General features: G+C 58.9%; 2 protein-coding genes across 3 annotated transcripts; one reads left to right on the forward strand and one right to left on the reverse strand.

Annotated features, from left to right (window-relative positions):
- Window positions 1–86: 86 nt before the first annotated feature.
- B3GALT4 (beta-1,3-galactosyltransferase 4) lies at window positions 87–2,424 on the forward strand. Of its 2 annotated transcripts, none has more exons than XM_066275034.1 (2): window positions 87–1,582; window positions 2,068–2,424. In XM_066275034.1, the coding sequence occupies exons 1-2, from the start codon at window positions 680–682 to the stop codon at window positions 2,161–2,163; spliced, it is 999 nt and encodes a 332-aa protein (XP_066131131.1). In that variant the 5' UTR covers window positions 87–679; the 3' UTR covers window positions 2,164–2,424. The 2 variants fall into 2 exon arrangements, with proteins under 2 accessions (XP_066131131.1, XP_066131039.1); XM_066274942.1 differs by having other exon boundaries at window positions 87–471; window positions 657–2,424.
- Window positions 2,425–2,688: 264 nt separating this feature from the next.
- WDR46 (WD repeat domain 46) lies at window positions 2,689–12,357 on the reverse strand. Its single transcript, XM_066274815.1, has 15 exons — window positions 12,197–12,357; window positions 11,907–12,098; window positions 11,716–11,796; window positions 11,449–11,561; window positions 11,237–11,324; window positions 10,190–10,251; window positions 9,834–9,938; window positions 9,580–9,730; window positions 9,335–9,470; window positions 9,068–9,167; window positions 3,748–4,061; window positions 3,518–3,612; window positions 3,276–3,371; window positions 3,022–3,135; window positions 2,689–2,934 (listed from the first exon to the last, which is right to left on the reverse strand). Exons 1-15 carry the CDS (start codon window positions 12,263–12,265, stop codon window positions 2,833–2,835), a joined length of 1,818 nt encoding a protein of 605 aa, XP_066130912.1. The 5' UTR covers window positions 12,266–12,357; the 3' UTR covers window positions 2,689–2,832.
- Window positions 12,358–12,515: the final 158 nt, after the last annotated feature.

Raw genomic sequence — 12,515 nt, forward strand, 5'->3', positions numbered from 1 at the left:
GCTACTGGTCGCTTTCCCAAGTCTTAACTGATGTCCCACTCAGCAGCGCAATCAGTGCCTGTGGTTTTGATTAAATCAATGGTTTTGCTCCCCACCCCTCAGGTATGAGGAAGTTGGGACAATCAGCACTAGGCCTTAAGGGGGAGCCCACGGGTTTTAACCACGCTAGGTTTCTAATGCGGGAGCTGGTGTCAGCACGTTGGATGCGGGTGCAGACTTTGACACGGAATTGATGGGCTCCGCACCTGAGATGTGACCGTGGTTAGGAAGACCTCCGTGAAGACACTGGTGGCCCAATCAGATCCCCGCCCGGTGCCCGGAAAGGCCCCACTCCTATGGGGGTCGGCGTTGCGAAGCTTCCGGCCGGGATTCTGGGAGCTCGCGCGGCGCCACACCCTTCCTGGGGAAGGGCGGGGCTGCTGCATCCACCAACCATGGAGCCGAGGCTCGGCGTGGCGGGCCCGCGACCAGGTAACCTCCCCGCAGCTCCAGCCGCGGGCCGCCGTGCCTTCTCCCGCGTCTGCGTCTCGGCACCTTCCAGCGTTGGTGCCGCTCGCGCGCTCCGCTCGCCCCATCCCCGGCGCGGCCGGTTAGGGACCCAGGTTGCCGAGAGCCGGGCTCTGCGCCCTCCGACCGCCCTCCGTCTTCCTCCCCAGGTCCCCTCTGACTGCGCCACGCCATGCCCCTCAGCCTCTTCCGGCGCCTCCTCCTGGCCGCCCTGCTGCTGGTGGTCTTCTGGACCCTCTTCGGGCCCTCGGGCCTCGGGGAGGAGCTGCTGAGCCTCTCGCTGGCCTCCCTGGTCCCGGCCCCGGCCTCCCCGGGGCCGCCCCTGGCCCTGCCCCGCCTCCTGATCCCCAACGAGGACGCATGTGGTGGGCCCGGCGCCCCTCCTTTCCTGCTTATCCTGGTGTGCACGGCCCCGGAGAACCGGAACCAGAGAAACGCCATCCGGGCCTCGTGGGGTGGGCAGCGCCAGGCCCGGGGACTCCGAGTGCAGACGCTTTTTCTCCTGGGAGAGCCGCGAGGCTGGCATCCCACCCAGGGCTCCCGGGACGACCTCCTGGCACGGGAGTCAGCGGCCCAGGGGGACATCTTGCAAGCGGCCTTCCAGGACTCTTACCGCAACCTTACCCTGAAGACCCTCAGTGGGCTGAACTGGGCGGACAGACACTGCCCCATGGCCCGCTACATCCTCAAGACCGACGATGATGTGTTCGTCAATGTCCCGGAGCTGGTATCAGAGCTGGTCCGGCGAGGGGGCCGTTGGGAGCAATGGGAGAGAGCCATGGAGCCGCGGAGAGAGGTTGAGGCTGGAGATGAAGACTCGGAAAGAGGAGACCCCACCTTGGGGGTGCGGCCTGTGCCTCTTTTGTACTTGGGTCGTGTGCACTGGCGGGTGCACCCCTCTCGGACACCAGGGGGCAAGCACCAGGTGTCAGAGGAGCAGTGGCTTCCCAGCTGGGGCCCCTTTCCACCCTACGCCTCTGGCACAGGGTACGTGCTGTCTGCTTCCGCTGTGCAGCTCATCCTCAGAGTGGCCAGCCGGGCACCCCCTCTGCCCCTGGAGGATGTCTTTGTGGGGGTAAGTGCCCGACGAGGGGGCCTCAGCCCGACCCACTGTATCAGGCTGGCTGGTGCCACCCACTACCCCCTGGACCGGTGCTGCTACGGGAAATTCCTGCTGACATCCCACAGGTTGGACCCCTGGAAGATGCAGGAAGCCTGGAAGCTGGTGGGCGGCAGTGACGGGGAAAGGCCTGTGCCCTTCTGCTCCTGGCTTGAGGAGTTCCTGGGCACCCTGCGCTGCAGGGCAATAGCCTGGCTTCACAGGACCTGAGGGCCCAGCCTGCACCCCCACAACCTTTCTCCCCAGCCCGAGGCAGCTGGCTGCAACTGAACAGTTTCCCTGTACCAGAGTGCCAGTCTGTCGCTGAAGACAGAAGGGTATAAAGGGGAGTGTCGCCTGGAGTGCAGGAGTCCCGGGTTCGATTCCCGGTCAGGGCACACAGGAGAAGCGCCCATCTGCTTCTCCACCCCTCCCCCCCTCTCTCTCTTCCCCTCCCGCAGGCAAGGCTCCATTGGAGCAGAGTTGGTCCGGGCGCTGAGGATGGCTCTGTGGCCTCCGCCTCAGGCGCTAGAGTGGCTCTGGTCGCAACAGAGTGAGGCCCCAGATGGGCAGAGCATCGCCCCCTGGTGGGCGTGCCGGGTGGATCCTGTTCGGGCGCATGCAGGAGTCTGTCTGACTGCCTCCCCGTTTCTGGCTTCGGAAAAATACAAAAAAAGAAAGGATATAAGGGAGACCGAGGCCCTGGTGGCCAGCCAGCCCCAAAGATGGTCATCAGGAGAGGAAAACAAGGCCGGGGTTCTCCCTTCCTGCTGTGGAAGGACGGGGCACGAGCTCTTCAATAAACTTGTCTCTCCCTCTCCGAGTGCAGTATGGTCCTCCCAGCACACAGACCCGGGGGCCCTGGGAGATGCAGACTCTACTGGACGGGACGGACACCCCCAGGGACTTGGGAGGAGACAGCCTCTGTGAGGACAAAGGCCCCCAAACAGCAAAGCTAAGGCTACAGCGACCACGAGAGAGGTGGTGGGGGCAGAGGCAGAACACCGTGGCCCCTTGCAGGCTCAGGTCACCCTGTGCTGGGGCAAAGGAGGGGAACAGGTTCACAGGACAATGCAGACGCCTTATCCAAAAACTCACCTTCATCTTTAATCCCCACCCACCCCAGGAGCCAGCTGTCCACTCTAAGTTGGGAAGGAGACAGGGTCATTCCCCCATGGGTGATCTCGCAGAAAAACTGTTGTTCCCAGGCCGCCCTATAACCTGGCTCAGTGCACGAATCTGTCCAGGGCAGATAGCCGGGCGCCCACAGGCTTGGCCGCCTTATCTTGTTTCTGCGGCTGCTGCTCGAGGCTCTGCCGGACCTTGTCCTGGGGTGGGGAGACAGCAGTGAGAGGCGGCAGGCTGGCAGGGGCGGCTCGTGGGAGGCCTGGCCCACCCCCTGCGTGTTCCTTTACCCTGTGTTCTTCGTCCATGACCTTCCTCTTCCTCTTCACCAGGCTGGCTGTGGAGCTCCGGCCCTTCTGCTTCGGCTTGGGCTGGAAGGGGGCCTTGGACTCGGGGTCATAGCCCTGGGGCGGAGGGGGAGGGAACAGGTGAAGTCTGGAGCAGCCTCAGAGATGGGCACTGTGGCTGCAGCCACCTGCTGTGCCTCGCTTCTGGGGACATGGCGGGGAGGATGGGCCTCAGCACTCAGGGCTCCGCTCCCTACCAGCCTCTCGATCCGTTCCTTCTTTGCCTGCTCCAAAGAGATCACGTCAACCTCGGCCAGGGCTCGTGGGTCCAGACAGATGAGCTCTGCAGGCACCTGGAGGAGTCACAGAGGGATAGGAATGGGTAGGAAGGGTGGCCCCAAAGAGGGACCGAAGCCAGGGAGACTGCCAAATGCCAGTCTTCCCAAGAGCCCCAGCATGGGAGCTGTCCCCTCCCCCACCCCAGGCCACACATCCTCACCTTGTCCAGCAGGGCCTTCACCTCCCACTCCTGCCGCTGCTTCCGGCTCCTGTACGGGTTACTCTCCAGGCCATCAAAGTTGGGCTCAGCAGCCCCTGGACGGAGGGAGGGAAGAGTGCGGAGCCATAAACAAGAATCCAGTTCAGCACTGCGGCCTGCCCAAGCTCTCCTTCCCTCCCCTCCCCTCCCCCCCTCCAGGCTGTCTCAGCCCCACCCCCTGACCCACTCACCGGGGACCAACATGCTGGTGACGCCCCCACTGTGCCCCACCCCCAGCACGTCTTCAAAGGGGCAGAACTGAAGGCCATGCACGTGGCCTGAGAGCCGGTGGGTGAGGTAGGGCTTCTCCAGGGAGGGGGGGCTGGCTTTGCCCTGCCCCATCCACGTGTTGACCACGTCACCCATTCCCGCAGCCAGCAGTCCCCGCTGGGAGAAGGCCAGGTGCCCTGCTCCCTGCGGCAGGGTCCGAGCGCTCAGGGGCTGGAATGTCCCTCGCAAATCAAAGATCTTCAGCTGGTGGTCCAGGCCAGAGGTGGCCATGTACCTGAGGGAGGGGAGTTAGTCAATCAGGAACCAGTGTTACTGAGCAGGCCTGTGGGTCAAGTCCAGGCATCAAGTCCAGTTGGGGAGAAAAAAACTGAGTGACCTTGGCCAGGCAGCTCCGTGGGTTAGAGCATCGTCCTGACACACAAGGCTGCAGGTTAGATCCCCGGTCAGGACACATACAGGAGATAGCCAGTGAATGCATGAATAAGCGGAACAAATCAGTGTTTCTGTTTATTCCCCTTCCTCTCTCTAAAATCAATAAATAAAAATAAAATAAAAGGGAAAAGACGGATGGTAACCACGACGATCACAGCAAACGCTGCAGGCAGCCTCTTGGTTACACATCGGACAAACAGGGCAAGTTCCATGTTTATTTCCCTTTTACAGATGAGGACACTGACTCAGAAAGGAAACTGGAGTGAGTGTAGAGCTAGAATTCAATGGCCATCGGTGCAAACCAGGGGTTACGGGGGCTCCCGGGACGGGTCACTCTGGAGGACGAGCAGAGATGAGCAGGGCTGGGCCTAAGCTCCACGAGCTGTGCAGCACCCAAGTGTTGACCAGACCTCCGCAAGCGAGCTGACGAAGCCCAGGGAACGGCAGCAGCGGCCCTGGGCAGCCCTGGAAGGGCAGCCTGCAGCTCGAGTCCAGCGGCCCAGAGAAGACCGAGAGCCCGGGGCCGGGCCACCCCACCCTCTGAGACCCAGGCCGGCACAGTGCCCGAGTCCAGCGGCCCAGAGAAGGCCGAAAGCCCGGGGCCAGGGCACCCCACTCTCTGAGTCCCAGGCCGGCACAGCGCCCGAGTCCAGCGGCCCAGAGAAGGCCGAGAGCCCAGGGCCAGGGCACCCCACTCTCAGCCCCAGGCCAGCACAGCGCCCGAGTCCAGCGGCCCAGAGAAGGCAGAGCGCCCGGGGCCAGGCCACCCCACTCTCCGAGACCCAGGCCGGCACAGCGCCCGAGTCCAGCGGCCCAGAGAAGGCAGAGCGCCCGGACCCAGGCCACCCCACTCTCCGAGACCCAGGCTGGCACAGCGCCCGAGTCCAGCAGCCCAGAGAAGGCAGAGAGCCCAGGCGGGGCCACCCCACTCTCCGAGACCCAGGCCGGCACTGCAGCCCGAGTCCAGCGGCCCAGAGAAGGCCGAGAGCCCGGGGCCAGGCCACCCCACCCAGTGGCCCAGAGAAGGCAGAGAGTCCGGGCAGGGCCACCCCACTCTCCAAGACCCAGGCCGGCACAGCGCCCGAGTCCAGCGGCCCAGAGAAGGCAGAGAGTCCGGGCAGGGCCACCCCACTCTCCGAGACCCAGGCTGGCACAGCGCCCGAGTCTAACGGGCGGAACCAAACCAGTGGTTCCCAAAGATACAACTCTGGGAGTCTCAGTGCTCGAAGCCTCTAGAAGGCTTCCGGTCGGTGCCTAGTGAGCTTCTCCTTTGCCTTCAGAACAACCTAACAGTCACGTCGTTTATATTTAACACAGAATCTCGAGCGGCAATGTAAAGGGAGGAAAGCGGCTGGTGGGAAAGGTCATCCCGACAACAGCCGCGGAACCACACAGAAGGGAAGACGAGGCTGGAAACTGGCCGCGAGCGCCATGCGTGCCCGCCGAGACAGCAGGGACAGGGACGGACAGAAACTGACCGGGAGGGCCCTGGGGGGAGAGGACCTCAGGAGCAGCAGGGCCGGGCTACCTGGACACTCAGTAAGCTGCATGTTTGTTTTTTTTATTTTCCTTCCCTTTCTCTTTCTTTCTGTCCTTTCTTTCTTTCTAGTGATCAGTGCTTTTGATTCCTGCTATTCCTGATGGCTAAGGAACATGGGGCTGTGTCAGAGAAGTCCAACTGTGGGTGACAGGAAAATGTGGCATCAGAGGAGCAAGCAAGGAAGAACCCTGGGAGTGGGGTGCCCGATCCAGTGACATCAAGGCTGGGGTGATGGAAGACAATGGAATAGAAACCAAACGCCCTGCCTGGCCAATCACTCCCATAAACTGCTGCCACTTGTTTTTTGTAAAACAAACAAATTAAAAATAAAAAATATAACGAGAACACTACACGAGGGTGGACTCGATGACCAATTCATCCTTATACCCCAGGACCTTAGCACAGAGCCCAGCCCACTGCAGCTGCCCAGAGGCCTGACGGAAGAAAGGAATTAGAGGAAAACACACAAGAACTTGTGTGAGAAACTGTCCACCAGCCCTGACCAATTGGTCCAGTGATAGAGCATCAGCCTGGCATGTGGAAGTCCCGGGTTCAATTCCTGACCAGGGCACACAGGAGAAGCAACCATCTGCTTCTCCAACCCTACCCCTTCCTCCCTCCTTCCCTTCCCTCCTCCCTCCCTCCCTCCTTTCCTTTTTTCTTTCCTTCCTCTCTTTCTCTCTCTCTCTTCCCCTCCTGCAGCCATGGCTAGAATGGCTCCAGCAAGTTGGCCCCCGGCTGAGGATGGCTCCATGGCTTCTCCTCAGTTGCTGAAAATAGCTCAATTGTCTAGCAATGGAGCAAGCCCCAGATGGGCTGAGCATCACCCCCTAGAGGGCATGCTGGGTGGATCCCGGTAGGGGAGCTAGTGGGAGTCTCTCTTTGCCTCCCATGTATTAAAAACAAACAAACTGTCCACCAGATCCAGACATACATACAAATCAGTATAGATGTAAAATGCAAATACTCCAAGGAAGAACAGAAATTCAAAGCAGACCCATCCCTCCTCCCACCCCACCCCCACATCACCTGCAGGACCTGAAGGGTCATCTCCCATGACAACGAGGATGAGGCACGGTGCCCTACTCACCGGGCCCCTCTGCGGGGCTGTGTGTGCCTGAACTCACAGTACGGTCCACAACAGGCCGGCAAACCGCGGCCCAACAAATCCGGCCCACCACCTATTTCTGTACTGCTCACACGTTAAGAATGGTTTTTACATTTTTAACTGGTTGGAAAAAAAATCAAAAGAATATTTGGAGTGCTCACTTGGGCTGCACCACGCACTGAGCTCAGAACCACACAGAAAGGATTAGCGTGGCCGCTGCGTAGGGATAAACTGCAGATTCGTGAAGCATTCCGGGTTTAAAAAGAAAAAGTATTTCGAGATGAGGATAAACATATGAAGTTGTGTCCACAAATAGTTTTCCTGGCACACAACCCCATTCTCTCATTTCCTGCTTTTGTGCTACAACAGCTCGGGACAGCGCTCGGGACAGCGCCGGTCTGATGGGCTGGCGCTTCGGGGCGCTACAAGTCTCAGCGGGCACCTCACAGACCACCCACGTCGTTCCCCGTCTGTGTGTGAAAGGCGTTCCCGAATAGAAAATATGGGAAATCACTCCGCACGTCAGCATTAACAGAGAAACATTTGCAGTTGAGTTTGATGAGATGGAACAGAAACTCTAAATGTGAATTAGGCAAAATGTCCTCAGAAAGAGGAATCCAATTCTTCTCATTAGTAGGCTTGTATTTGAAAAATATTGCATTTGGTGGTTATATTTCAAATTGCATTGCTTAAAAAAAATTTATTTTTTTTTTTGACAGAGAAAGAGAAAGGGACAGCTAGGGACAGAAAGACAGGAAGGGAAAGAGATGAGAAGCAATTCTTCATTGCGGAACCTAAGTTGTTCATTGATTGCTTTCTCACATGTGCCTTGACCGGGGGCTACAGTAGAGCGAGTGACCCCTTGCTCAAGCCAGCGACCTGGGCTTCAAGCCAGCGACCTTTGGGCTCAAACCAGCGACCATGGGTCATGTCTATGATCCCAAGCTCAAGCCAGGAACCTGGCGCTAAAGCTGGTAATCCTGAGCTCAAGCTGGCAACCTTGGGGTTTCGAACCTGGGTCTTCTGCATCTCAGTTCAATGTTCTATCCACTGCGCCACCACCTGGTCAGGCATTGCTTAAAAATTTGTGATGCTGGCCCTGGCCGGTTGGCTCAGCGGTAGAGCGTTGGCCTGGCGTGCGGGGGACCCGGGTTCGATTTCCGGCCAGGGCACACAGGAGAAGCGCCCATCTGCTTCTCCATCCCCCCTCCTCCTTCCTCTCTGTCTCTCTCTTCTCCTCCCGCAGCCAAGGCTCCACTGGAGCAAAGATGGCCCGGGCGCTGGGGATGGCTCCTTGGCCTCTGCCCCAGGCGCTAGAGTGGCTCTGGTTGCGGCAGAGCGACGCCCTGGAGGGGCAGAGCATCGCCCCCTGGTGGGCAAAGCTTCGCCCCTGGTGGGTGTGCCGGGTGGATCCCGGTCGGGCGCATGCGGGAGTCTGTCTGACTGTCTCTCCCCGTTTCCAGCTTCAGAAAAATACAAAAAAAAAAAAAATTTGTGATGCTCTTTTGGTCTTTTTTTTACTTATTTAAGTACCTGCATAACACCCTCATTTTGCCTCTTGGCCGGCAAAGGCTAAAATATTTATACATACCATCTGGCTCTGTACAGAGAATTTACTGGCCCTGGCAAGTTGGCTCAGTGGTTGAGCTCGGCGTGTGGAAGTCCCGGGTTCGATTCCCGGCCAGGGCACACAGGAGAGGCACCCATCTGCTTCTCCACCCCTCCCCCTCTCCTTCCTCTCTGTCTCTCTCTTCCCCTCCCACAGCCAAGGCTCCATTGGAGCAAAGTTGGCCCGGGTGCTGAGGATGGCTCTGTGGCCTCTGCCTCAGGAGCTAGAATGGCTCTGGATGCAACAGAGCGATGCCCCAGATGGGCAGAGCATCGTCCCCTGGTGGGCATGCCGGGTGGATTCCAGTTGGGTACATGCGGGAGACTCCCTCCCCGCTTCTAACTTCGGAAAAAAAAAAAAGAAAAAGTTTACTGTCTCTTGAGCTAGACACGCACGCCCCCTCAGGGTGAGGCAAGGGCAGCACAGAGCTCGTGACACGTGCCCACACTTCCACGGGGGACCGGCGCTGGCACCAGGACTTACACCCAGGCAGCCAGACCGCCGAGTCTGTGCTCCTGAGGGCAGCCCGCCTTCCACACCTCCCTGCCCAGCTGGGACCGCCAGCACCAAATGCCCAAACAGGTGACTTACGTGCCTGTAGAATCAACTGCCACAGCCCGGACCCCACCACGGTGACACAGAATCTTTGCCAGTGGCTCCTTCATGGCCGGACTCCATAAAGATACAATACCTGGTGGTCAGAGAAGAGCTCCAGTTACTCATAAGCAGTGAAGATTAAACTTGGGAAAGATGGAGACTGAGGGGGAGGCAGAGGGCCACTGGACGGGACTCGGGAAGTACAGATATAGAAGGAAAGCAGAGCAGGACGGCCAGAGACCACGCTCAGCCAGGACCAACCATTGCTCTGTCCGAGATGGATGACGGCGTTGTAAGGGTTCTGGGCCAGCACGTTCAGCCGTCCAGCCCGGGCATTCAGGGCTGTGACGATCTTCCCCACCGACACGTCCAGGTAGGTCAGGAACCCCGTCTCTGACTGGGAGAGGGGGGAGTGCTGACTGCCCTGGCCGCCCCCACCGGGGTCCCGGGGGACGGGCAGCAGCTTCAGAGGCTCCCACCAGTCCCTGTGCTGCACAGCCACTCACAGCAGTGGCCAGGAGGAAGTGGAAAGGCAGGAACTCAAGCCGTGTGACGCGGTCACAGCGGCGGACGCAGTGGAGTTCAATTCCCTGGTTGTCGTAAATGTGAAGCCAGCGGTTCTGAGCGACAGCGAGCAGTGCCTCTGAATGCAGGAACCTGGGGGGGGGGGGGAGTGGCTCAGCGGGAAAGGGGGTCACAGCTGTCCTTCAGCCAAGAGTGGGCTGGCTCCCCACCACCGCCGCCGACAGAGACCACCGACCGGATGTCCCGCACGGCCTCCATGACGTTGATCTCACACAGGAGCCTCTTCGTCACCCAGTCGAGGGCGGCCACGTGACCCCGGCGCCCTCCTAAAGCCAAGTGTCTGTTGGGGGTGGGAAGTCAGCAGGTGTCCACGCAGGGGAGCACCCTCAGACCACCTGAAGTCCACTGCACCCCAGCCCGCTCTCTCCAGGTCACGAAACACGCTCACCCTCACATGCCGGCCAGTCACAGGCCACTCCCCACGTCACCCACTCAGACACCCACTGGCACGCGGCTGAAGCGGGCATGGCTGAAATTGTTAAGGAGACACGGCCACGTCCTCGTTCAAGAGTTGCCGGAATTCAACCTTACCTCCCAGTCTGAGAGTAACTCAGCCGGTAGGGTCCGAACTGCCGCAAGTTCAAGTCAAAGTGCTGGGAAAGGGGAGAGTTAAAAAAAAGAATCAAGAAGCCTGACCAGGCAGTGGCACAGTGGATAGAGCATTGGACTGGGATGTGGAGGACCCAGGTTCGAGACCCCGAGGTCGCCAGCTTGAACGTGGGCATCTGGTTTGAGCAAAGCTCACCAGCTTGGACCCAAGGTCACTGGCTTGAGCAAGGGGTCACTCAGTCTGCTGAAGGCCCACGGTCAAGGCACATATGAGAAAGCAATCAATGAACAACTAAGGTGTTGCAACAAAAAACTAATAATTGATGCTTCTCATCTCTCTCCATTTCTGTCTGTCCCTGTCTATTCCTCTCTCTGACTCTCTGTTTCTGTAAAAAAAAAAAAAAAGAAGGAAAAAAGAATCAAGAAGTAATTGGCTTATCCTTTGCCCTGCATGCTCCTCACTCCACTTTGGGGTGGGCGAAGGACGAGTCCTGAAGCTCAACTGCTGTCCAGTAGGGTGGAGAGGGGGCCGGACACCAGAGGAAAGGGGGATGGAGTTACAAATTCTATTAGTCTATATATGTGTGTGTGTGTGTGTGTGAGATAAATAGACAGACAGGAAGGGAGAGAGATGAGAAGCATCAATTCTTCATTGTGACACCTTAGTTGTTCATTGATTGCTTTCTCATATGTGCCCTGACCGGGAGGGGGAGGGGGGCTAAAGCAGAATGAGTGACCCCTTACTCAAGCCAATGATCCCACACTCAAGCTGGTGAGCCCGCGCTCAAGCCAGCGACTTCAGGGTCTCAAACCTGGGTCCTCCATGTCCCAGTCTGACACTATCCATTGCACCACCGCCTGGTCAGGCTAAATTCTATTAGTCTTAATGACTCAGTTCAGTAGGTTTCCTATCTTCCTCCTCACTCCTCTCCCATCAGTCCCCAAGGAAACACTTGGCTCACTTCAGTCAATACCTCCTCAAGGCCCCGCTGCGTTCTTGCCCGGTGCCCTTCCCACCTGCAGGCTCACCTTGGCCGCACTTGCAATGTCCACAGCTTCCACGATGTCGGCCTGGAGGATCTTTGCTGTGTCTTCCCCATCCTCCCCTTCTAGATACCTGCAAGGGAGCATCAGGGCTGCAGGACAGCTTCCTCATATTTGAAGTGTGCACCCACATAAAAATGACAAAGGACAGTCCCATGAAGGAGGGGCTGGGGAGGTCCAGAACAGGGTCCACTTACCCGGGCTCCTCGGCAAGCAGCAGCTCAGCACGGGCAGCTTTGACACTCACTTCCTCTTCCTCAGCTTCAGCGGCCGCAAGCCGGCTTCGGGTTTTGGACTTAGAATGTGGCAGCTACATAGATCATTGGTGGGAAAGGACGGGGAACATTACCAGAGACCATGTGTGTGAGGGTGTGTCTGTGAGGGGGGGTCACAGGAGAGCCACCTGGTCCCGCCTCTGTCCAAACACTCCCTGCCTGCCACCCCACTCTCAGGGTGGTTCTCACCTTTTTGGATTTGTCAATGCGACGGAACTTCTGAGCCACCTCCGCGGGGACCGGGGCGGGACCTGGGAATGGGTCCTGGGCCTGGGGCCGAGAAGAGGCAATTCGCTGACAAGCTCGGACTGACCCCAACCTTTGTAGCCTCAAAACCCAAGGCGACTAGCCCTGCCCACCTAAGCAGGTCCCGCGCTCACCCCGGACAAACTCCGCTGAGGCTCCGGATTCCTCCGTTCTCGGGGTTTCTTCAGGACCCGGGGCTTCTTCGGGGTGTGAGTGTTCCCTGGCTTCTGGGGAAGGAGCTTCCTCTTCCTCTTGTTGCGACGAGGGGGCCCGGGAGAGGCTGCAGGAGCGGTCGGAGCGGTCTTCTCCCAGTATCTCCGCGGTCTCTACCGGCAGATCGGGGGCCCTGAGGTTCCGCTGCCCGCGCTCCGCCCCTCCGACCCCGCAGCTGAAAATTTCCTTCTACCCCTAGGAAGACCTCTACCTTCTTCTTGGCCTGCGGTTTGTCCCTCTGGCGAGGGACATCCCTGCTCGGCTTAAGGACAGTCTCCATCTAGTCCACTCTGAGCTCGACCCACGTGCAAACTCCCCTCAGCTGTCCCACGGTCGCATCGGGGACCTCCCGGAAGTCCTCCCGCCTTCATCCAATCAGCGCTGTGCCAGGGTTGAAGCCTTAGTCGCCATTTTGAACGAGGGCGCTCTCGCCCTCCCGAGCGACAACTCATGAACGAGTAAGGAAAGAAAGGCAAGTCCGGGATCAGGTCCCAGTTTCCTTTCCAGCTTCCTTGCCTCATCTTGCCTAA

This window comes from Saccopteryx bilineata, chromosome 1, assembly GCF_036850765.1.
Source record: "Saccopteryx bilineata isolate mSacBil1 chromosome 1, mSacBil1_pri_phased_curated, whole genome shotgun sequence".
NCBI lineage: Eukaryota > Metazoa > Chordata > Mammalia > Chiroptera > Emballonuridae > Saccopteryx > Saccopteryx bilineata.